This window comes from Copadichromis virginalis, linkage group LG19 (assembly GCF_057382275.1).
Source record: "Copadichromis virginalis isolate Kocher_CV1m ecotype Utaka linkage group LG19, C_Virginalis_male_GT1.1, whole genome shotgun sequence".
NCBI classification, from domain to species: Eukaryota; Metazoa; Chordata; class Actinopteri; order Cichliformes; family Cichlidae; genus Copadichromis; species Copadichromis virginalis.
In genome coordinates this window covers 27,158,264-27,182,738 of record NC_140636.1, presented here as the reverse complement: position 1 = coordinate 27,182,738, position 24,475 = coordinate 27,158,264, and the positions used below count along the sequence as shown (strand labels likewise).

The following is a 24,475-nucleotide window of genomic DNA, read 5'->3' as shown; positions in this document are numbered from 1 at the left end:
AGCCTACCCTGAATGGAGCTCTGTTTGCACATGTAGACCACCTATGAAGATAGTGTGTCTCTGATTCACCTGTCCACCTGGGAGGTGCTTCTCGCTAACCGAGTGAACACCTGAGCCTTTGTGCTTTTCTGCTTCTTTTCATCCTCTTGTGTCCCTCTCCAAATGACTGAGAGGGAGCAAAGTGACTATTTTTGAGTAAATGTGTGTGCAAGAGGCAGCCAGAGAGTGGGTGATGAAGCAAAAGAGCTGATATCAAATCTAATTCATTTCCACACAGATATATAGCTGTTTCGGGATAATTAGAAGCCAGCGTGAAAAGAAGAGAGGATTATTCTCTTTATCATCATTCGTTTAATTGGTTGAAAATAAAGAAGGTTTGCAGCACTACACATTCACGAAGAGACGAGTATTTACATCAAGCCTCTTTTAAGCCTGTTGGACAAAAGTAGCAACAAACAGCACCAAAACCAGAGTTGAAGAAATACAACAGAAATGCACACACAAAAAAATCTGCCGCCAAATTTCTGCAAATTATCTGTTGTACCAGCTGTGGATTCTTCATGCATGACGAGGTCTAAAGACCACAGTTTGATGAGAAGAACTTCATCCGGCTTATCAGTTGATTGCCAAGCTCAGTGATGCGCTATGTGGAATAACATGAGGTGGACATGAGGTGAAAAGCCCACAATTACAGTACACGATTCAGTAGGTCAAGTAAGGTTAAACTGGTTGCGTCTCTTTAATTATAGAGCCCTATAAATGCTTATAGATGCTGTTTTGTTTTTCTTTTTGTCAATTGCAGTTGCAATTTCTTTAGTAATTCCCCAGGACAGTTTTTTAATAAGATTAAATTCAAAACTGACTAATTAAACATCCTGCTGTTAGTAACTCTTACACATTATCATTATCATCATCTCACTACTGGTGGTAATGTTAAATTATAAATGACATATTATAGGAAAACCCCCCACATGTGTATAAAGACAGCAGTGTGGGAGAGGCTGCAAATCTTGAGGAATCTGGGTGACGCAAATGTTGTCACAGATGAGAAAATTATCATTTTTTTAAGACTCCCTCAAGGGTCATTGAAGGCAACTCAACTTTAAGTCCTCCCCCTTTTCTAATCATAAGGTGTTAAAATACACTGTGAGCTGACACAGCCTGGATCACCATACCGGACGTGAGAAAGCAGTGATCCAAAGGAGTAAGCTATACAAGGCATGGGAAAGCAGGAATGCTATCAACACTAACGCACATATGCACTCACACACATGCACAAACAGTATAGTATGCCAGAGCACCAATTAGGTGCACACACACACACACACACACACACACACACACACACACACACACACACACACACACACACAGTAACTGAGACTTCTAAGCAAAAAGTTAATAGCACCCAGTTGTTCAGTGCCAGAGACAGACCCTGTGGGAGTGAGGTGGAAAGGTGGTACCGAAGCTTAGTCTAATGAAACAAGCCAAGAAGGCTGCAGTTTCCCAACAAATATACAGGGCAGCAAATGTTAAGAGATTTTTTTGGTATGTGTTAATCAAACACAAAAGAAAAACCACAACAATCATTAACTTTTTTGTCCTATCCCTTTCTTTTCTACACTTTCCCCCCCAGCGCCCTTTAAAAAACATGTTCAATTTTAGTTATGTTTTAACAGCCAACTAGCCACTCTTTAACCTTGTCATAACCTGCCAGCAAGCATATTAAAAGTCATAAAAGTTTGGAGGAGGGCAAGGATATAATATTAAAGATTGGGTGGTGAAATGCAGGGGGGAAAAAACATTAATAAAGCAAAGCTAAAAGAAGAAAATATGGTGAGACGGGGGACACAGATGGCAGGGAGGGAGGATGGAGAAAGCGGGATGGGGTGGAAGATGATGTGCTAGATGTCTTCCTCCTCTTCCATCAGCAGAAGCCTGGTGGTGGGAGAGTGCAATAATGAGAACAGCTGCAGTGGATGCGCTCACAGATACACACACACACACACACACACACACACACATAAAGCAAAAAACACTCCTCCAGCCACTTAGCCACCCACTCTTCATCAGCAATTCCACATAAACACATTTTTACACACAGGCAAATAGGCACACGTCATCACTCTTACCCTCACACTCGAAGGCCTGCAGCACAGTGGTATAAGTGGGGCCCAGCCAAGAGGAGTAGCTACCCAGAACTCTCTGCAGGTGGTGGGTGGCATCACTGAACAGCAGATCGGATTGGCCATAGCCTGCTGAGCTGAACAGGCTGAAGCCCTCCGTGGCATTGCCAAACACATTCTGCAGGAGAGAGGAAGTGTGTGACTGCGCTTAATGCATGAGGGCATGCATGGATGTGCGTTGGCGTTCTGTGTACATAAGTGTCTTTCAGATTGTAAGTGCAGGCTGGGCGGATCAGCACAGGACGTATCAATCATCCTGGAGTCTCCCACACACTGAGTACGGAGGAAGGGTGACAGTTTAGCAGATACCTGCGTACTAAGATGTGCAGATAAATAGCACAGGCTCCAGAGATCCACACACAGCTCTGTGGAAAAACGTGCATACACACACACACTCTCACGCACACAAAAGCAAAGCACATGCAGCTTATGTCCACACCCACCTGTAAGCGTTCCAGGTACTTCCAGACACGGCACTTGTCCTCCATACGCACCACCACAGCGTTGGCAGGGACTGCGGCAATGTGGCATCGTTCATACTCCTCCAGACCGGCATCCGTTCCATCAGGACACAGCAGCTTCAGGTCCTCCACCTCCAGATCCAGGGCCCAGGACTCTTGGTTCTTACCTGGGCAAGAGAGGAGATGTATAAACAGGAGATTGGGATTATGGGAAATGCACATTTGATTTCTTTCACAGCGTTACATAAGACAACTGGAACCAATCTGTCTATTAAATGTAAAGCTCAGCTACATTAAAGCTCAGCCTGACTATTAAGGGATTAGGTATCTCTGACTATCACAGAGCAAAGTCCACATGCCAACGCCTCTAAAAGCCAGTAATGAATATGCACTTTCTTTAACATGGTTTTACTGTGGTTTAGAGAAACTAGTGTATTTCTTGGCCAGCTGTAGAGATATCCTGGGTCCTCATCATGATGATAAGATTACAGTAAGTTGTGGGTTGCCAATTTAGCTCAGTGGGTGAGCAGGCGAGCATGTGAAAGAAAGTAGCAGCCTGAGTTCGAGTCTGACCTGCAGCCCTTTGCTGCATGTCTTTCCCTCTCTGTCTGTCTACACTGTCTCTGTCCAATAAAGGCTAAAATGCCACGAAAGTAATATTTAAAAAAAGTTTACAGTAAGTATACCAAGACATAGTTGTCCATATAATTGCACGGTCTCCCTCTGAGTTAAGTCTAAGGAAAGTAACATCATATGCATTGACCTCCTTATCTAAAACCATTTGAAAGCTGTAATGTTTAGTATGTGATTATTCCTCATACTCTGAATAAGCTATTTATATTAACTAAGAACTACTTTAGTTTTTCATTTTCTTTTGTGCATTCATTAATTTGTTTATGATGACACATTTATCAAACAGTGCAATCCTGATTTATGACTAATTTACCAATATTTTATATGCTGTTTTTGTCAGATTTGATCGGTCCCCTGCGAATTTTAAAAAGGGAAACGAAACCCCGTTTAACAAAACAAACAACTGTGTGAAAAAAGGGTAAACCACCTTGAAGCCTACAGCATTCCCAGACAACAGCCCAGACCTTCTGTGTTTTCCTGACCTCTGTTAATCGTTCTGACTCTGGACATTTCTGAACCATATGATAAAACATGCTTCGTTAAGCAGCGACAGCATTTTGTGGAGCTGGCGTCAAACTGCTCCTTCTCGGCTATACCAGCAGAGCCTGTGTAGCGTGACGGCGATAATGATCGCCATTAATTTTGGATGTTGCCCAAAGCAGAGGAGCAGATGCAGCAAACAGAGAATTAGGGCACTTCACTGCTGGACAAAATGTCTGCAACTCTGTGACTATCCTGTGTGTGCGTTTGTGTGTGATATCTGTTTCTTTTTCATTCTCGCTCTTATCTTCTCTTGTTTTCAGATTGCTTACTTTTCTCTCCGCCTCACATTCCCACATATTATCATATGACATCATAATTATAGTGCAATCCAATCACTGTATTCCACTTTCTGTAAAAAGCACAAATGGGTTATGAAACACTGACATCCTATGTCTTGACAGGGAGTTGCACCCTCTGCATATTCCAAGCAATGTAATCACAAATTGAGACATTATAAAAATTATATCACACAACAACGACTATCATAGTCTCTAAAATAAACAATATTTTGCACACTGACCATCCAAATTGTCAAAGACTGTTGCGTGTTTGACAAAAGCCACGTCGCCGAGGTTCTCAGCCACGCACCTGAACGAAAACACACAAACAGCAAGACACATTCAGTCTATAAACAGATTGAAATATGAATGAAATCAGCACAGTTGCCAGTGTGCTACTGTTAACACACTCTGGAGACCATAAGTAAACTCCCTCTGCCACTTACTGTGGCACTTTAAGAAATCACCCCCTGTAGTTCTTTTGTTCCCCTCTGAAGTACATTCAGTACTGTGCCAAAGACTGTTCTGCACAGACGGCAGTACTGCACAGCACAAACAGTATTATATATTTATATTTTAATACATACATGATTTTCTAAACAAATTATGCGACACAATCACAGGAACTGTTAGATTTATTATTTTCTGTTCTCTTATTTTAATCTGGTTGTGTGTTCCATCTGTTCACTATATATACACACAGTAATTTGTCACTGTATTGTTATTATCTCTACTGCATACCTTCAGATAAGGCATACACTAGAGTTCCACTATTATTTTCTTTATGGAGGCAGCACGCTGGGATGGATATAAATTGAGGGCAGACACAAAGGCAGCAGTCATAACATCTACTTCACCTCTGGGTGCTGTTGTTGTATTATTTCCCATGTTACTAATGTCAGTGTACCTCAGAGCTCCAGATTCTCCGTAATGCCGCTCTCTGTGGTTGTTGGCACAGATGTGTCTGTCGTTCTCGTCTCCTATACAGGCCTCGCAGAGGTTCTTTGGATTGTTGCCTCTGGGATCGTGCTGGGGATCCTTAATGCCTGGCACGCAGCTATAGCCGAAGAAGTTCCCCACCACTAACAATAAAAAGACACAGACACCAAAGAACACTTGAAAAGTCTTCTGCACTTTCATGCTTAAGGTTTTTGTCCTGTTTATAAACTATTGCATGGTCAGCATATGGACTGTACAAGGCTACAGAACGCTCTAAACTCAGTTAGTATGATGTAATTGAGAGGGGATATCCTTATTGTGGTCATCTTAAGCTCACACTACTGTGATCACAGAAGAAATCTCAGACAGGGTGAACTGTGAGTCATGCCCAACTACTCAATTCCAAGAGTTAAGAGAGTCCAAGAATAAAAATATAGTACTGGAAATGACCATAAAGGTTCCCTGTCAAAGTAAATAACTCAGGTCCACTTGTCTTTCTTTTTCATCTTCCCACTGTTGAATTTTATAGTTTGCTATCAATATCACAAGACTTTAAAAGTCAGATTTATCTTTTTTTTGTGCAGTTTAAATTTACCTACTGATTTAAAATTAAATAAGTATGAGCCTCTTCACTGTTTGGGACCACACGTGCAAGTTATGCTCAGCCAAAAATGTATTTTAAGATTTGGATGCTGGATTTTTATAGAAAAAAAGACCACACTAAATTCTTGATGGTTGGGAACCATGTGTCCAGAGCACCATAATAATAAACTTTAAGAGACAGCATTTTTCCTGTTTATCCTTCCTTCTGATTTTTTATTGTGTTTCCCCTTTTATCCCCTTATCCACCTCACATTTACAGAAAGAAGCACTGTTGTGTGACTGTCTCCTCTCCTTGCATCTCCAGCCTGCCTCATATCTTCAGCTCTTTGTTCCCCTTCACTGCTTTCCCGATTTCCCCTCCTTGCATTGAACATTTCATACACCTTCCACCAAAACACATCTACACTTATATCACCCCTGTCCCCTCTGACTCACCTCTCGGGAAGTTGCACTGCTCTCCTACACTGATTTGGGATGTGTTGACCAAATAGCCAATGGGAACAGTCCACCCCACTGTGGTTCGAATGCCGGGGTGACAAGAGCTGCGCTCATGCATCTCGAGCAGGGACAGGTCTGAGGAGGAGCGGCGCGCCATTGCCACCACATAGTAGCTGATACCATCTACAGAAGAGACCAAAAATGAAAAATAAATAAAAGGAATCAATTTTAAAATTGGGATTAAGCAGTGGGTGCAAGAAAGTATTTTGTGTGAACAGTATCTGCATTTTGGCATAAGCTGCAGAGACTTCAGTGCCTTCCTGTGTCACCTGCTGCAGACCTTAAACATGTGACTTACCTACACCATTGTAGGACTCTCCTGCAGCAAGCTCCAGGCCATGGCAGAAACCAGCAGCATAGATGTCATCTCCAAACATGGAGGCTGCATCTGCAGTTCCATTCTGAGCAAAATATATATTCATATTTTTATATTTCCCATTTTATGTCTCACAGATACTTTTTATTTTCTTTTGTAGTCACTTTTTAGATATAACAGTTCCTATTAATGTTAAGAAATTTCAACTGCCATGCATCTGACAGAGCTGATATAAAAATTAATAAAATAAATGAAATGAAATGTACGACAGTTTTTGGTAAGAATCTACTTTCCCCATCAGTTGTTTCTTGTGTACCTTGATTTTTTCCATACAGTCCCTGGTGTTTAAGCCACGGACACACTGCAGTGTTCCTTTTACATTTCGGGCTGTAGCATTTCCGGCCAAATCCAGACACTTCTGCTCCTCAGCATCAGACAGCACACACCAGGAGACTTTTCAAACACAGTAGGGACAAGTTGCAAATTACATATGTGCAAACTTTAAACAGTTAGACCTCAAATTCCACAACTCATGCAGTTCTGCCACTAAAGCCTCCCTTTAAATATACAAACAAGCAGGATTTGATCACTGATGTGTTTAGCATTAACCTCCTAGGACCTGGTGTCCACATATGTTGACTACATATTTTGGGTTGTCTAGACCAAAGTACCAAATTTTGCTCTACAAGGGCCTGATATCCACTTACGAGAACGTTACACTGCCACTGTTCTATCGAAATTTAATGTGAATGTCCTCATATGTGAATCTCATTTTTCTCAGAAACAAAAATAAGGTAAAAAAAAAAATCACGTAATTCTTTGTTTTTACATTCATCAGGTCCAAATCAGCCCAAATAGCAAAGAGAAATTAAAAATGCATGCCATGGAAGAGTTCGGGTCTTAGGAGGTTAATCTGACTATCCAACAGTATTAAATTGATACCTGTAGTTTTTTGATTGGAGAGACATCTGACATACAGAAGAGGCAGAAAAAGCAGGAACGCTGAAAGCAGTCTTCTCCCTGGATACTCCATGTCAGCTCTGGATGGAAACCTGCTTGGGACTAACTCGCTAACACAGCTGAGATGAGAAACAGGTGGAATACATTAAGAAAAGTCACTTGTGTGTCCCTTCCCTCGCTTATTATTTGGTCTTAGGAAGAGAGAGGGTGAAAGGTAAGAGAAAGAGATAGGTAGGCTGACTGTAGAAGAAACCATCACATTATTCCTCTTTCCCCGCCTCTTCAGTTGAAAGTCCTAGTAGATAATCCTTCCTCCATCTCATGACAGCAGTATAGCATTTCCCTCTCTAATTATCCACTGAGACTTATCCCTAGTGGAGAGGATAGTGGTAGAAACATGCAGGCTCGGAGCAGTTCAGGTCACCTGGCACAGAGTGTCGACCGGGGGTCTTTAATTAAAGAAAGCTGCGGATAATGTGTCTCTGTGCTGGAACTCTGTTCCTGGAGAATAGATACTGGCTGGGTCTTGCGCTGACTCACTGGAGACCTAAGCCTCAGGTAAGCAGGAACAAACAGCACTGGCCATTGTTCATGGTCAACGGACCCTGTGGAGGGAAAACGTATTGGATACTTGATACAATTCTCCTTTTCGCTCTCTGCTCTGCACACACATAATAACACATCCACACGCGTACACACAAACACACACGCACAGAAACTCACTGCCATTTTTCTTGACATCTACTGTGCCAATCAATAATTGAAGGAGTCTTCAGAGGTGAAAAGTGAAATTAATATATCATTGAGTCCATATTTTAGGTGCAGTATTATGTAATAATAGATCTGCATGAGAGCTCAGGGCACGAAGAGTCCTGTTGGTTTTCCTGAACCTTTTCAGGAAGAGGAAAGTTGGGAGATCTGATCTTCTGCACACTTCAGTGAAGGGACAGGGAGCACAGAAGGACTTTTGAAGTCTAGCACTCACATAATACTGGTGATTAAATGTGGAGCTTTGAGAAATTAGTGAGAGAAAATAGGATTTTCCCAAAAGAACCTGTTTAGATGAACTTCTGAAACATTCAGATCTTTATCTTTAATCATTTGGTTCATATCAATAACTGTGCTATTTTTCCTTTTTTCTATTAATTTATTTACCTTGCAAGCAAGCAATTTATTTGTATAGCACTTTCGGAACAACACAGCTGAACACAAAGTGCTGTACACTTGGCATGCCAAAAATGATACATGACTAAGTAAAAAAAAGAAAAAAAGAAAAAAAAAAGATTTACCCAAAATAAATAAATAAAATAAATAAAAACTTAAAATAAAAAAATAAGCACAAATAGCACAAAAAAAGTCTAAAATGATCATTAGAATTAAAAACAATAAAATGAGCACAATAGATTAAAAACAATAAAACCAATGAAATCAGGGTCATACAGTGTCATATGCCAAGGAGTAAAAATGGGTTTTAAGACGCGTTTTAAAACCACCATTGACCACCATCACTGTAAATGTTTTATTCCTTGGAGGATGAAGACAGCATGAAAACATAGGCAAAAAGACAGATCAATTCAAAATGCTCTCTAAGGCTAATGCTAGCGTAGCAATGGCTCTACTGAGTCAAGTTCAGCCAACAGAAACCTGGCAGATCAGGTGACCTTAACACCTGCTGAAGGCTCAGCCGATGCCTGTGGCAAATCTTATACAGGACATGTTATTTATGTTGCTTCTGCCTGCATAAAGCCTGATAACCTGTTTAGATGGACCTCTGCAATCTGCAAGTCGTTTTGCAACACACCTCCACACCAGCTGCTCCATTCATACTTAATTTAATGTTTGTTGTCTCTGCTGTTCCAAGAGGGAGTCTTGCTGCTCCTCGTCCCGCTTTTGCCTTTCCACATCAAAGCTGCATTGCCAAAATAATTACTAGAGATGGAATGATATTTGCCTTGCAATTGAGAACAATAGCAATTTTGAGGTCAATATCTTGCTCAGCACATTCAGGAGGAATGTGACCTGCTCTGTACTACATGCAGGAGTTGCAGGAGACAGATGTCTTAAAACTGAAATAGAAATGTGACCCACCTGGATGGATCACTACTGAATCTTAATTAAGAAGCATTTCTTCATCAGTTTTAAAGAGGTACAGAAACAAAAACCCTGACATGCATAAAAAGTGTGTCACAGCAAGAAGTTAGACCTGACCTTATTGCAGTGTATCACTCTGAATAATTAGGCAGCAAATCATTTGATAATTGGTTCATAATTAAAGAGAATCAAACTCATCTAAATGTAGTCATTGCCAACTTTTCCCCAGAAAATAACAGTGTCTTTAGTTGTAATGTGAAGTTCACCAACTTTTATCAAATAAAATAATCAGCAGTTTTTACACAAATTTCTTAACTGGGAAACAAAGATTGCATCATGTCTGAATACTGCTCCTAATGGAAGTCACTGGTTATTTTTAGTCTTGTTTCTAAATGTCTGTGTATAATAGCAGCAATAACAGCTGTAATAATAGCAAGAAAGTCTCCCCCACACAGACCAAAGTATAAGCGAACTGTATTTTTTTTTTTGAACTAAAATTAAAGGTGAGTTCATAACTTCTCCTCTGGGTTGTTGCTGTGAGTCATAGTTCGTATTTGGAAAGCCTGTGCTCTGACACTAGTCCTCTACTAAGTCTAAATTTAGTCTACTCAAGCGAGACAAAAACAGATATTTGCCAGTGTCTTTAACTTGAATATGATGACATGATACATAAATATAGGTTTCGATGGTTCCAGATTTTTTGATTACAATCTGATATAGGAAGATTGAATAGGTGATGTACAGGGTTGGAGGGGTCAGTGATGATGCTTCCAGCCTTCCTGGTGATTCTGGTGCCATAGTGTGAAGCTATGGAAGATAGACCTCAACCAATGACCTTGAAGGCTCTACTTACTACTTTTTCAAGCAATTGTTTGCCCTGATTGATTGTGTTACTATACCAAGTCAGGATGGAGAAATTAATCCATAACAGTTCTATACAAATGAATTATACTTTCCCAACTAACCCTGTATTTCCTTGGTTGGAGGAAATAGAGCCCCAGGTGCGCTTTACTAACAATGTGAAACAGTGTTTAAGTCCCATGATGACGACTTGTATAGGCACATGTAGCCTCTCAACAACTGGCCCGTTGATAGAGAAAGAGATGTTGAAATGCCTTCTTTATAAGGCCAAAAATCAGCTGTCTGGTATCCGGATTTGATCCAGATTTGATATAGATGCATATGTGACCTTTTAAAAATGTATTTATTGAAATTCAGCTTACGTAAATAAGTGATTTAATACAATGCACACTCTTTCAGTGTAAAATTATCACTGCTGGATTTCTTTTTTATCAATGTAAGAGGATTTAAGCAGGTTTAATACTGTAGCTGGTCACCGTGGGACCAACTTTAATAGCTCAATGCATCTTTGTGTCATTTAATCTATAACAATACATATATAATATTTTAAACAATGATATGAGAATTAACAAGGGTATGTTGTGAAGTAAAAAGCGAATCTTTCACTATTAGAAACCAGCATAATGCTAAAAAAAAAAATGCACTTAAATTCAATAAGTGCTTACACAAACGTGTAATGATTGCAGCCTAGGACCCATTGAGCAGCATTTACTGACCACAGAGGTTAACAAACAATAGTCTCTTCTCATTTAATTATCATATAATAATGGCTGACGTTATTAACACTTCAAATACACATTAATATCACTGGCGTTACACTGATTTTAAGTTGGCGGACTTCTCTGCCCCACAATGCAACTTGATGTTAATGTTTTGGTGACGTCAAGTGTAGCTGGAAGCGAAAACAGCCAGTGGGTGGGCTGGGCAGTGGTCCCTTCTTTTAGTGGTTTTACATCGAAAATCACGCCGATACGATTATTTAATACTCGTGTACGAATGTGCAGGCTTAACAGCATGAGTTAGAAACTGCGCTGCGTGTGCGCCAGGTAGGTGGGTGTTGTTTTAATGCTCTGTTTTGGCTGTCCTCGTTCGGCTGTAAGTCTGCGCTTTGTGCTGTGTGGCTAGCTTAATTTAGCTTAGCTTAGCTTAGTTTACAGGGCAGCAGCACCAGGCATCCTGGCGCCTCCGGGGCGCCTGTGAGCGGCCAATGAGGTCGCCTGTTAATGGCCACAGCAAACAACTAGGTCCCCTATCTTTTTTTTCCTTTTAAAGAAGGATTTGCTGATAGCTTTGGTTGTTTCTGAATGTTAGGTCAAAACCAGAGGCTGACTTTAGTGTATGTTTGTGCATGCTAGCCTGCGGAGGAACAGTTATAGTACATCAAGTCTTACATATAAAGCAATTAGTCTATTAGTCAACCACTTAAGAACAAACCACACGATTATATTATGTTCAGGTGAAGACATTTATACATTTGGAAGTAATTCATGGTGACTGTCTTTTTAAAAAGGCTTCTGTTTAATCCATTGCACTAATGTATACTAAGTAATGGTTTCTAAGACAAACTGAACTCATTCAGCCTTTATAATTTGTTGTTTCATTTCTGTATGGAGCCTTATGAGGCTCGTCAGATAACATAAAGAGGCTAAATGTAATTATGAGTGTACTCCTCTGAACTCTCTGGCTCATCTTGCATCTTCTCCCCACTCTTAGTGCACTGAAACATGGGTCGTTGCAGTGTCCATGTCCTGCTGCTGCTCTCGCTGCAGACTCTGTCGATATCAGCTGAGGGTCCAGGTATTGTACTCATGTGCTTTTTCATTTATTGTTTGTGAGACTGCTTCTCGCTGCTTTGTGCTCAAGCCTGAATATTAAATTGCTGGAGATTGTTTATTTGTAGTAGAAAAATAATACCCGGAACAGGTATGGTCTTTAATTTTATGTGTGATATACGACAAAAAAAATAAATAAATAAAATTTTTACAAGTGATGTACTCTGGATTTGGAAAAAAAAAAAGAAATTAAGATGTAAGCTGATGTGTGGGTGGAGCTAACTGTCACAGACTGATAGCAGACTCACTCTCTTAAGGCAACATTTACTTAAGTGGCAATGTTGTACTCATTTTGTAGCGAGAAAATAAGTGACGTCAGATCATTTTTATCTTATTGAATAAAACGGATATGACAAAGTTTAAATTTGATGACATCATTTGCAGTTAAAAACATTTGAGAAGTTGCAATATATATCACTGTAACACTCTGCAACCCAATAATTAAAAACCCAATAATATATTGTGGGTTTAAAGTAATGTGAAAATATTGTATCACGGGGTGTCTGGTGATGCCCACCTACCTTCTATCTCGAACACACTGAGAGTCCATTACCTATCTTTTATTATGTCTTTTGCTTTATTAGAACCTGTTACCTTTAATTCAAAGTTAATATTGTGAACTTGCATCCTGTTATTTACAGATGGACAGCTGCAGTGTGCATGTGAGGGTCCTAAATGCCTCCACCCCACCCGGTGCCAAGGTACCCAGTGCTTCTCTTCAGTCAAAGTTAGTAAGAGTGGAGTTTTTTTTGAGCGTGGCTGTTTGGACGACGCGGACCAAATCCTTCTCCAGTGCTTCACAGCTACGTCCTACCACCAGGCTATTCAATGCTGCTCCCAGGACAGGTGCAACAGCAATACCACCAGGGAATATCTGATGTCTCTGCTACCATCAGGTGCTTTATGTCTACAAGGAAATTGGACTGTCCTGTAGCTCTTTTCCTTACTATAAATGTTTTTCCCCAATTTCAAACTATACATATCTCTTTTTTACATTTACCCACAGCCCCAGAAGGTGAGCCAGTTCGATATCGTGTGGAGACATTAGCTCTCTTCGTACTTGGCCCAGTGGTCGTTCTGGCTCTGCTGTCTGTAGTATCTGTGCTGGCTTGCAGAAGGCTCCATCATGGACGTCTGCAGAGACTGCAGGAGTTTGACGCTGAGCAGGGAGCCATAGACGGTCTCATCACTTCCAATGTCGGAGACAGCACTTTAGCGGTAAGAGTAACAGAGATAACCATGAAAAGGGATTTGGCCAAAGCAAGAAGAAGGCCCATCTCACGCTTTGTGTTCTCTTCCAGCCTCTGAGTATTGGGATATTTTTCACCTTGAATTAACAGTTATTGTCAGAAGTGTACATACCCCTATGGGTATTAACTTTATGGTAATCTTGGCTTTTAATGATTCCTTGGAACTGTTCTTTCTCCAGGGTGGAATAATTGTACAACATAGACATTTAATGACTTTAAAGAACAAGAACTAGGTGCACAAGTCTGAACTTATTTTGGGAGTTTCTCTAAACTACACAGTCAAAAGTAAAAAAGTGTAGTAAAAGTGAGCCTTTCAAACCTAAAAACACTGTGACAACTGCCCAGCGTGGAGCTGTCTTGTTGCCTATAGTATTGGTACATTGCACAAAGTGGATGGAATAATGGAGGACAATGACTACCTGCCAACTGTGCCAGTTCTGCAGAAAAAGTGGTGAGATATATTGCCAGAAACATGTAAATGACTACCAAAAGGTTCTGGTCTAGATGTAACTTGGGGCTTAAATCTGGGGCTCTCCATCATTTGACCCTAGAACTGAAGAAGCTTCTCGGATGAGAGGTGAAACATCTTCAAGCAACTTAAAAAAGTCCAGACCCTTTTCTTTCCAAGCTCCTTAGGCTACTAGGGCTGCCACAAACGATTATTTTGATAGTCGACTAGTCACCGATTATTTTTGCGATTAGTCGACTAATCAGATCATCATCCATTGGACGTAAAACTACAGCTTATTGCACCATGCAGCATATGCTCTTATATAACTATCATTAGCTTACAGCTTTAAGTGTTTAAGGTCTGTGCTAACTAAAAATAAAGACAAGATGATAGTTTATTAAATTTTAATGAAATTTGCAGATTGTTTCGGTGAAGTTTAATAAACTCCTTGCTATCTAAAATATAACAGGACACTGGAGTATATTCTGGAGCATCTCACACTTCTGATAATCAGTTGTCTGCTTGACGTTTATTCAGCTGTGTAAAAACTATAACTTTAATCTCAGACAAACTGATTTACTCAGGAACAAATAAAATACAAAAAAAAAAAGCCAAACAATAACATTTTAAGTTATCTAAGTGACTCATATATATTTAACCTGAGTAGCGAAAGACGGCGGTGGGTTTGAAAACGATTTGCGGGGAGTCCGGTGTTCTCACGGCGCTAGTGAGCCTAGCCCCGGCTAAGCTAGTGGGTAACAGATGTCTCCGAAAACGTCGGAGCGCTTTTGAAAATATGTGGTGTCTTGATAAACTGAGCAGATATTTGAGGTTTACACAGCTACATTCTCGCCTGAAAATATGTTAAACGTTTATTTTGTGACCCAGAAAGAATAATAAGAGTAACATTAAAACTAACTAGCTGCCGCCATTGTTGGAAACTGCGCTGGGCCGCGCTATGAATTCTGGGACACAGCTGCTCCTTCTTCTTCTTCTTCGGGGTTTAGCGGTAGCTGACATCCTTGTACATGCAATGCTGCCATCTTCTGTTTCAGTCCGTTATTACACTCTTAAATCCTGCCACTTATTCCTGCGTCTTTTGTGATCTTACAAAGCTTCAAACGACGCGTCGACTATTAAATCAGTCGTCGACGATTTTGATAGTCGACGTAATCGTGACTAGTCGACAAATCGTGGCAGCCCTATAGGCTACGATGACCTGGATGGATGAGAACCTTCACAGATATACTTTTCACCCCATGCAGATTTTAGAAAATCCAATTAAATTGAAACTTGTGAACCCAATTCTTGAAGAAGTCATTAAAAGTACAAAATTGCCATAAAGTTCATGATTTACATACACTGATGAGTGTATGTAAACTTCTGATCACAACTGTAGCTTTCAGCAAGCATATTAAGCATACACCTGTATATGACTCTACATGCTAGTTACATATGACATGTAAAGATTTATGTTCTTTTTAAAAAAAAAAAAAAATCTTTGCAAACAAAGCTAAAATCAAATCTGTCTATCTGCAGGACCTGTTGGATCACTCATGTACGTCCGGCAGTGGTTCAGGTCTTCCCTTCCTTGTTCAAAGAACTGTGGCCCGACAGATTAGTCTGATGGAGTGCGTAGGTAGGTATAACACGTAACATTTCAGATTCATATCTGTTTGACTGGCAGATCTGATAGAGTTCTACTGAAAAGCAAATTGTTCAGATGACATGAAAAAAATCCAAAGTCATGACACATAAGTTATTCATCACGAAAATAACAAATTCTTATCATTAATCAGGAGGAAAGGGATATATTCACACATTAGTTAGTTTCCCAGAAGCGAGCATGCTTATAATTAACGCCACAGGCGATCCTGACTACAGTCATGACTGTACATATCCGTGGAATCTGAGTGATGTCAAAGAGACGGGAGGTCAAATCATCTGTGACTTACTTCAAGAAACTGTCAAAACATTTTATCAGTTCCTTTTTTATTTGTGTGAGTTGTTGACCATGTTCAAAACTGTCACCTGTCAGAAGTTAAAGATAAAGATAATGTCACTGTAAAAAGCACTATAAAATCTGACAGATTTTGATGTAGCTTTCAAATAAAAGTATGTAGGTTACTTGTCTTGGGGTCCTTTTTATATACCACATTATCATGAACTACAGCATGTAAGAGTTTGGTTTTCAAGTTTGTGGCTTTGTGCACAGTTGAGCTTTTGATGTGGAAACATCAAATCTGGGCCAAAAGAATCTCACTGCTGTAGCAATGGAATAGAGTGAAAATTCACCCCTCAAATTTTAAAAAGTAGACAGTGATTGTCTTTTTAAAATGCATGCATCTGTATTTTTTTTTCTTTTCTGACTTGCTGTTTGTTGTCTCCTCTTGTGTTCTCTTTATTATACATATATATTTTTTCCGCCAGGCAAAGGACGATATGGAGAGGTGTGGCGAGGACAGTGGCAGGGCGAGAATGTGGCCGTGAAAATCTTTTCCTCGAGAGATGAGAAGTCTTGGTTCAGAGAGACAGAGATCTACAATACAGTGCTGCTGAGGCATGAAAACATACTGGGTGAGTCTGTTACGCTTAATGTTTTGGTCTTGCTGACTGTCCCCAAATTTGGTTAGGCTAACATGTGTGTTTCCTTGCATAGTAATGGCAGCTCCTAATTTTAACCTCAGCTTTCCTGAACTGGACAATCTCTCAGTTTATTTTAAAGCACTAAGTCACGGAAATCATGATGTCAGCGGGACGGCTCAGGTTAGAGCTACTGGGATAGTGGATATATTAAACAAAGGGATCTTGAATATGGAGCTGCCAGGCTTGAGGAAAAGTGTAAAACCACGAAGATTCATTAATGCAGAAGAAGAGGACATGCAGAGGGTTGGTATGACAGAAAAGGATCCTAGGGACAGAGTGAGATGGAGGTAGAGGAGTCGCTGTGGTGACCCCCTAAAGGGACCAGGAAGTACAAGATGATCTGTGAAAGATAATACAAAAGGATTCAGCAAAATGCAACAGTAATAAGTGTGATGGATGCCAGAGGAACTTGACTTACGTCTGAATCAATAATACACAATTTCATGATATTACCTTTCACCTTTCTGTCCCTCAGGGTTCATGGCATCCGATATGACTTCTCGAAACTCCAGCACTCAACTGTGGCTCATCACCCATTACCATGAAAATGGTTCGCTTTATGACTACTTGCAGCGAGTCGCAGTGGAGACATCAGAAGGTCTGGCAATGGCTGCATCGATAGCGTGCGGCCTGGTGCACCTGCACACGGAGATCTTTGGCACAGAGGGGAAACCGGCCATCGCACACCGGGACCTGAAGAGTAAAAATATATTGGTGACCAAGGAGCTGCGGTGCTGCATCGCAGACCTTGGTCAGTCACTTTTCTGCTTTTTGTCTCCTCCAAACTGTTGGGATTTTCACCTATTTCAGGGATTCAGATAAACTGTAGGCATGTGATTCACCAGTGCTACCTGCTCAAAAGAGTAAACATAAATTAATTAGATACTAAAAGTACTAAAAAATCATACGCTCATTTCAGGAGACATCAATTTCAGGTCCTGTTATAACACTGTGTGTAACTGCATGCTACAGGGCTGGCCGTGACCCACTCCCAGGCAGACAATCTGCTGGATGTGGGCAACAATCCAAAGGTTGGCACCAAGCGCTACATGGCACCTGAAGTGTTGGAAGAAACCATTCAGACAGACTGCTTCGATGCTTACAAGCGAGTGGACATATGGGCCTTTGGACTGGTGCTGTGGGAGATAGCGAGACGCACGTACAGCAATGGTGAGTGTCATGCACATAGTGCACTGCTGTGGACGTTACAGAGAGTGGTACGCTAATGTGATCACGATGCACTCCTTCATACATAAAATTCCTGCTGCTTGTAATACAGTCAAATACTATGATGCAGTGCGGTGATCTGTGCCAGGCCCTCTGGTTGTCTCTTCATTCCTTGTTGTTTAACTTGTCCTTAAATTTTCACTAATTTTTCTCATTCAAATTCCACTTTCCAGGCATTGTTGAGGAGTACAAACCTCCGTTTTACGATCAGGTGCCAAACGATCCCAGCTTTGAGGATATGAGGAAAGTGGTGTGTGTGGAACAGCAGAGGCCTTTCATTCCTAATCGATGGTTCTCTGATCCTGTGAGTAAGAATCTTTTTGTGTGTCTGTCTGCAATATTTTGTCTGTGTGTCAACATATTTGTCAATAGGATGAAGGCGTTCAAAAAGTCAGATTTTGGCCATGTGGTAATTATATAGGCCTTCTGCGATGTTTATGACAAATACTGACATGAGACACTTTATTTGCAGTAACATCTACACTTACTGTCCATTTATATCGAATTAGACCCCTTTGAACAGAATTCCCTGAGATCTTTGAAGCACAGATTAATGGCCCAGAGATTTTGGTCCATGTTGAAATGATAGCGCCACACACCATATGTGCTCAGTTGGATTGAGATCTGGTGTCTGTGGAGGCCATTTGAGTTCAGTGAAACGAGTAGAACTGCAGAAATTGAGACTCGTCAGATGAGGCAACCTTTTTCGAGTCTTGATGGTGCGGTCTTCTGCTGTTGTAGCCCATCTGCTGCAAATGTTGATGTGTTCTGACGTGCTCTTCTATATACCTTGGTTTTAACAGCCGGTTATTTGAGTGACTGTTGATATTTGATCTTTTTATGTCATTTTCTTTAAACCATAGAGATGGCTATGCAAGTTGTTGTTACCAGTGCATTTGGTACCAGTAATCATGTTCAGAGTCTCCTAAGTCACCTTTCTTCTAATGCTGATGCTCAGTTTGACCTTCAACATGAAATCTTGAACATGTCTGGATGCACTCAGCTCCTGCCACATGAGTGGCAGATTAGATTGGCAGGTTGCATTAACAAGCAGTTGTACAAAATATCTGACATTTTGTCTACTCTCAGCTTTACTAGACAGACAATTATACTTTGCTTATACTAAATTTCTTCAGTCTTCATTATGTATTATGGGTCTAATAGTTAACTAGAGGCATACAGCTGTGAAACAGTCCATCAAGTATATTGTTTTTTCTGCAATTGCTTAATAGCACCTGTATATGATGACGAACCAACTACTCTTGCTCTTATTTTATCCATGACTCATGAGTGCCTACATATGTGATCATTATCTGGTGATGGGCCAACATCTGAAAGTGCTTGCAGTCACATTGATTCTTTTCAGAATGGATTCATCACTGTTTTTATTCATTCTTTCTCCCTCAGACTCTCTCTGCTCTGGTGAAACTAATGAAGGAATGTTGGTACCAGAACCCCTCTGCCAGGCTTACAGCACTGCGCATCAAGAAGACCCTAGACAAGATTCACAGCTCTCTGGAAAAGGGCAAGGAGTCGTGAGGGTGCCATGTTTCAGAGGCAGCTGCCTGGTGTCAGGGATTGGCTTCAACAAGACTCCCAGTGTTTTGTTAAAAAGAGAGAGGGAGATTAGGCAGATGGAAAGAGGACTAGAGGAAAGAGGTGTTCCAAGAGTCATTCAGCCTCATCCTTCTCTCACTTTCTCTGTGGATGCCTTCCACCAACATGTTTGACTTGAAGCCCACACAGACATTTGGACCTGTCGTTTCTGAATAAGCCAGCCTTTGATATGAGGCAAACCAATTGCCAGTGTGTTTCCACCAACTTGAACTATGGACTGTTACTGAGTGTGACTGGCTGGTATATTATAGGAACCCCATCCCAATGCTTTAATGCCCATGCGGGACTACACTGGGTTTTGCCTTCCAGTACAAACACTACAAGACTGAGTGTCTACTCAAATTTCTGATCTCCAGCCTTTTGGCATTCTGCTCAGAGACAATCAGAAATCTATTACCCATTTATTACTATCAGCCATCACCACAGAAACACAATGTTCACTTATAAAAGGAAAAAAGAGCCAATCGAATCAAAATTGTTTTTAAACCTTTTTCTTAAAGAAAAAAAAACACTAGTATGTTATTTATGTATTGAATCACCATTGCTACCACACTACTGAAGATACAGATTAATGTGCGATGGGTGTGTGAAACTGACTGCATACATATATAGGCATTTACTCTACTGGACTTCCTCTACACGTCATCATTATTTGGACAGGAAATGATATTTTGAGAAATAGTGGACAAGGGTAGGGAAGAAGATCAAAACACTACAAACATGTTTATTCTGATGGTTTGTGGACTAGAGAAGCAGCAAGTACCTGCCAATAGGAATTAGTGTGTAACTTGTGATAGGAATAGGAAATGACCTGATCCTCTGTGTGGCATACTTTATAAACTCACTGTGGCTGATTCTGAAAAAGTCTTCTGCTCAGGCAAGGAGGAATCACAAAATGTTTATTTGTGTTCTAATGTGCATTTTATTTTAAGAGACTGGAGGTGAAATCTAGTTGTGTACAAGTTGCCTGAATAATGGAAAAACAAACTGTCTTCATTTGGAAATGTTTATTGAAGACTTTAAATTTAAAGTTGCAGGTGTATGAAGGATTTTGTTTTCAAATGCTGGCTTTGTTTTTTTGGGGGGGAAAAGTTGTTTTGCCTTTTTATATGTAAACATTTACTGCACTCTTGCCTAATGAATGGGCAGTATGTGCTCTGATTTCTACAAACAAAATTGGAAAGCTTTAATCTGCTACTGCATGATTATACATTCAGTACATGTACACAGTCAGCTGCTGACACCTACTATGGCTACATCCAAATCCAGAACATCTGGCTGGCCACCAATTACAAGCTGTGGCATTCACTGTATCAAACATCAGTTTATCCAGACAACATTTTACCCACACTGTTATACCCATACTGTTATACCCACCTGCCCTCTAGTGGCACTCAAACACCATATGAAGGACAGTCATTGTTCATTTGTTTCCTCTGAGAAAGTGGAATTTTTTTCTTTTCAAGCTCTAAAACCTGCTGAATATTCTATAGAATATGGAGTGCATCAGACTAAGGCTACTCTATCAGTGCAACTAACAAGGGTAGTTAAAATATTTAAACTGGAACTTCACTTCCGCAGCTTGCTAAAGAAGATATCTGTCTGAAAGTAATGCTTTGTATAAAATGAAACTACTTTGTCTTTTCTTTTTTGCAAGACTGGGTTTTGTGGCTTGTGTGACAAATAGTGTTTCTTGAGTGAACTGTCAGCTCTGCACCAAATGTGTGAAAAGCACCTTAACTGCACACACACGCCATATAGGGTTGAGGTTGTACCGGTAACTAAAGTTTAACTCGAGCATGACCTCTGCGTACATCACTGCTTCAGGTTGTCTGGTAAAGTCTTGTACGGGTTGAGGATGCCTTTGGGGTCCAGCATAGCCTTGATGTTACCCATCAGTGCCACAGCCTGGCTCTGTTTACTGTAGTAAATGTAGTTCCTCTTTTTCAGGCCCAGTCCATGCTCTGCACTAATGCTCCCACGACAGCTGGCTGTCCATTCATAAACAAATGGCTCAATGGCAGCCAGGAGAGCAGGGTCTTTAGACGGAGAAGTGACGTTCAGGTGGAGGTTACCATCACCTACAGGATAAGTAAGAGAGAATTGGATGATAGCTGACAGTAGTATGTGTATAGAGTATGTGCAGATCATTTTATCAAGTCGTCTTACCTACGTGTCCGTATCCCACCACACTTTTGGCCCGGTTTCCCAGATGCTTCCTCATGTCTGTCACCAGCTGGTAGATCCGTTCCACTGGAAGGGAGATGTCATACTTGTAGGTGAAGCCATCGTGAGTCAGTGCCTCAGTGACACGTTCACGCAGTGACCACAGAGCCTGAGAAAACGGGAGCAGAAAATGTTTTTATCATTTGGCATTATATTTACCTATGCAATTACATAAAATGATCTTGGATCAATCTTGGAATACTTAAGTTTCTTCACTGTATGCAACAGAAGCATATTTTTCCCAATCATGTCCACCGACCTTTATTTTTGCTTCCTCAGTTGCTACCGTTCCATCACTGACCAGCGATGATGTCATTGCCTCCTCAAGAAAGTTGTGGAGTTTCTGCGCATCGTGGGTCGGGTCAGATCCCGAAGTTTCAATGACGATGTAGAATGGACAGTCTGCACAGCAAACGGAAAGGGCAGGTCTGCGTGTGCTCACTCGTTTTATAGGATCGTTACAGGTGTGTGTGTGTGTGTGTGTGTGTGAGTGTGTGAGAGAGAGAGAGAGAGAGAAAACGTGCTTATACCAGATATAGGATTGGGTAGTTTGAGATGCGTATTCAGCAGCCTCATACATTCACTGTCCAGGAACTCGAAGGCAGACAGAATTTCTCCCAGCATGCCTTTGCAGAGCTGAAATGTTTTCAGCAGCTGCTCAAAGGTCTCACAACCTAACAGCAGAGATAGACACATGAGTTTTGTTGCTAATCTCCAAGAAAAGCAACGCATTTAATGGTTTACAAAACTTTCTCTATCATCTTTTACAAAGGTATATCTGAGAAGCAAATAGAAAATCCTACCCAGGAAAACAACATTAACAGATTTGGGTTTCCGTGGACAAAGGATGGACACTGCAGTAATGACTCCTAAAGTGCCTTCTGACCCTATGAAGAGCTGTTTGAGGTCATATCCTGTATTATCTTTCCGCAGGGTGGATAAGCAGTCCAACACCTGCCCATCTGCCAATACCTGCATGTGTTACAGATTTGAAAATAAGCTTTACTTTTTTTTGGGGGGGGGGGAAGAGTATCAAACGTCCAGCACTCACCAATTCCAGACCCAACACAGTCCCGTGTAGGGACCCATACCGCAGCAGCCGGAGACCACCTGCATTGGTTGCTACATTGCCGCCAATTTGGCAACTGCCTTTTGCCCCAAGATCCAGTGGCATTATATAGTCTCTCTCCTCGAGGTAGAAAGACAAGTTCTCCAAGACACAACCTGCCTGACAGGTCAGAACACCTGAGAGGGAAACAAAGTGATCTTTGAGAATTTTCAGCACAAGTAACCATAAATCAAAAACACATTTGTCAGGTATTTGTCAGCCTATGGCGACAAAGTTGAATTCTTTTGAATTAAACTAGTAAACTTACCAGAGATACTGTCAAAGTTAAGGATTTTGTTCATTAGAGAGGTGGAGAGAATTATCTCATCATAAACTGGCACGCTGCCACCAACTAGCCCAGTGTTTCCTCCTTGAGGGTTCACCGCCAGGTTACGACTGTTACAGTAACTATAGGAGAAAAACAAAACATGTGAAAAAGTCTGATGACTAGATAAACACCTTTCTGTTGATTTGGTTACCATCTACCTTAGAATTTGTGATACTTCCTCTGTTGTCTGAGGTCTAAGCAACACTTCACTAGAACCTGCAGGACATATAACAGAAAAATGAGCCATCAACACCAGTAGATTATTATTATGAACTATATTAAGGATTCAATTGTAGCCTTCACCTCTCACAGACTTTAGCCAATCCACATTACTAGGCTCCACCAGATCAGGGTCAACAATGGTTCTGCCTGCTAGGATCTTCCTGAAAAAGGCCAGATCTTCCTCAGTTACTCTGCAGAAAGGCAACCTCTCTGGTGCTGCAGAAGGAGATACTTTAGACCCGTCTGCCCCAGCATGTAGCTTACGAGTGGAGGCCAAAACCTGCTCTGAGCTGCAGGTCAGAAAAGGACTGTGAAAGTCAACAGGTGAAAGAGTGGCTGTAGATCGTGAGAGCATGTTGTAGTCGCACAGACATCTCAGAGCTGTCCTTAGCCTTAGTGCTCTTTTCAAAAGTCCTGCCATGACTGTAGAGACAGGCGGCAACACAAGCTGCAGAAAACAGGTGGGACAACAAGAAGAGTTGGATATTTTTAAAAGCATTTTTATCTTGTAGTGGAGTTGAAAGCTTCTAGTTATTTTGTCTCTAGTCATCTGCAATGTTAGGATTGTTAGCTAGAAGTTAACTGCATTTTCTTTGCTTCAAAGACGCAGAAATAAAAAGCCAACCTTGATTAAACTCTACATTGGTGGCAATTCGTTGCATCTCTTTCTGCATCCATTCATAAACACAAACAGCAATAGGAGATGGAAGATATGAGGTATAAGAGACCTAAGATATGAACAGCTTTAGTAAGTGCACCAACTAAAGCTGTCTTTTTACATGTGTTTTGCAGCAAATACGCTTACTTCCCAGCAGCAATGCATCTTATTACCCTCTTTGCATGTTTTCTTCTTGCAAATATCACCACCTGAAGCAGCTGCAACCTCAGTTAGCTTAGCTACTTTGCTTAGCACGCTCCTTTCCGATATTTCCGAATAACGGCTTCATTTACTCACCAGAAGCGTTCATTTAGCAATGTGTGTCTTTTTTTCGCGTCATGAAAGTCACAAAGTTCAAGGGCAGTTCAGTTACATAAACATGGCACATCCCGTGTTTTTAGCTTGCTAGCAAGTGCATGAAGCTGCTTACTGAGGTTGACAGTAAGAAAAAAAGCAGAGAGGAAAACGGACCAATCAGAAGCATGTTTTCAGATTGACGCAATGGATATTAGCCTATGGGTGGGAGCCTTTCTTTATTATT

At 40.9% G+C, this 24,475-nt stretch overlaps 3 protein-coding genes across 5 annotated transcripts; 1 reads left to right on the top strand and 2 right to left on the bottom strand.

The window, feature by feature from the left end:
• Positions 1–342: 342 nt before the first annotated feature.
• otomp (otolith matrix protein) lies at positions 343–7,588 on the bottom strand. The gene is made up of 9 exons (XM_085441335.1): positions 7,400–7,588; positions 6,774–6,910; positions 6,440–6,542; positions 6,079–6,264; positions 5,009–5,183; positions 4,344–4,411; positions 2,630–2,814; positions 2,133–2,304; positions 343–1,938 (listed from the first exon to the last, which is right to left on the bottom strand). Exons 1-9 carry the CDS (start codon positions 7,488–7,490, stop codon positions 1,928–1,930), a joined length of 1,128 nt encoding a protein of 375 aa, XP_085297461.1. The 5' UTR covers positions 7,491–7,588; the 3' UTR covers positions 343–1,927.
• Positions 7,589–11,255: 3,667 nt separating this feature from the next.
• On the top strand, positions 11,256–21,037 carry acvr1l (activin A receptor, type 1 like). 2 transcript variants are annotated; one of them, XM_085442412.1, is made up of 10 exons: positions 11,256–11,415; positions 12,083–12,166; positions 12,843–13,097; positions 13,208–13,419; positions 15,442–15,541; positions 16,333–16,479; positions 17,024–17,299; positions 17,521–17,718; positions 17,949–18,079; positions 19,183–21,037. In XM_085442412.1, the coding sequence occupies exons 2-10, from the start codon at positions 12,094–12,096 to the stop codon at positions 19,312–19,314; spliced, it is 1,524 nt and encodes a 507-aa protein (XP_085298538.1). In that variant the 5' UTR covers positions 11,256–11,415; positions 12,083–12,093; the 3' UTR covers positions 19,315–21,037. The 2 variants fall into 2 exon arrangements, with proteins under 2 accessions (XP_085298538.1, XP_085298540.1); XM_085442414.1 differs by having other exon boundaries at positions 11,256–11,419.
• On the bottom strand, positions 20,484–24,369 carry d2hgdh (D-2-hydroxyglutarate dehydrogenase). Of its 2 annotated transcripts, XM_085442411.1 has the most exons (10): positions 24,232–24,369; positions 23,358–23,724; positions 23,213–23,270; positions 22,995–23,134; positions 22,670–22,863; positions 22,422–22,590; positions 22,149–22,292; positions 21,878–22,020; positions 21,562–21,727; positions 20,484–21,473 (listed from the first exon to the last, which is right to left on the bottom strand). In XM_085442411.1, exons 2-10 carry the CDS (start codon positions 23,695–23,697, stop codon positions 21,208–21,210), a joined length of 1,620 nt encoding a protein of 539 aa, XP_085298537.1. In that variant the 5' UTR covers positions 23,698–23,724; positions 24,232–24,369; the 3' UTR covers positions 20,484–21,207. The 2 variants fall into 2 exon arrangements, with proteins under 2 accessions (XP_085298537.1, XP_085298536.1); XM_085442410.1 differs by lacking the exon at positions 24,232–24,369 and having other exon boundaries at positions 23,358–24,221.
• Between the last annotated feature and the right edge of the window lie 106 nt (positions 24,370–24,475).

Coding starts and splice junctions, on each gene's coding strand:
- acvr1l (XM_085442412.1), top strand. CDS start 12,094: ATGGGTCGTTGCAGTGTCCATGTCCTGCTGCTGCTCTCGCTGCAGACT. Junction 13,098..13,207: donor GATGTCTCTGCTACCATCAG/GTGCTTTATGTC, acceptor ATTTACCCACAG/CCCCAGAAGGTGAGCCAGTT. Junction 13,420..15,441: donor TCGGAGACAGCACTTTAGCG/GTAAGAGTAACA, acceptor GTCTATCTGCAG/GACCTGTTGGATCACTCATG.
- otomp (XM_085441335.1), bottom strand. CDS start 7,490: ATGGAGTATCCAGGGAGAAGACTGCTTTCAGCGTTCCTGCTTTTTCTG. Junction 6,911..7,399: donor CTCCAATCAAAAAACTACAG/GTATCAATTTAA, acceptor GTGTTTGAAAAG/TCTCCTGGTGTGTGCTGTCT. Junction 6,543..6,773: donor ACTGTATGGAAAAAATCAAG/GTACACAAGAAA, acceptor TATTTTGCTCAG/AATGGAACTGCAGATGCAGC.
- d2hgdh (XM_085442410.1), bottom strand. CDS start 23,826: ATGACTAGAGACAAAATAACTAGAAGCTTTCAACTCCACTACAAGATA. Junction 22,864..22,994: donor TAACTTTGACAGTATCTCTG/GTAAGTTTACTA, acceptor TTTCCCTCTCAG/GTGTTCTGACCTGTCAGGCA. Junction 21,728..21,877: donor CTGAGGAAGCAAAAATAAAG/GTCGGTGGACAT, acceptor CCGTTTTCTCAG/GCTCTGTGGTCACTGCGTGA.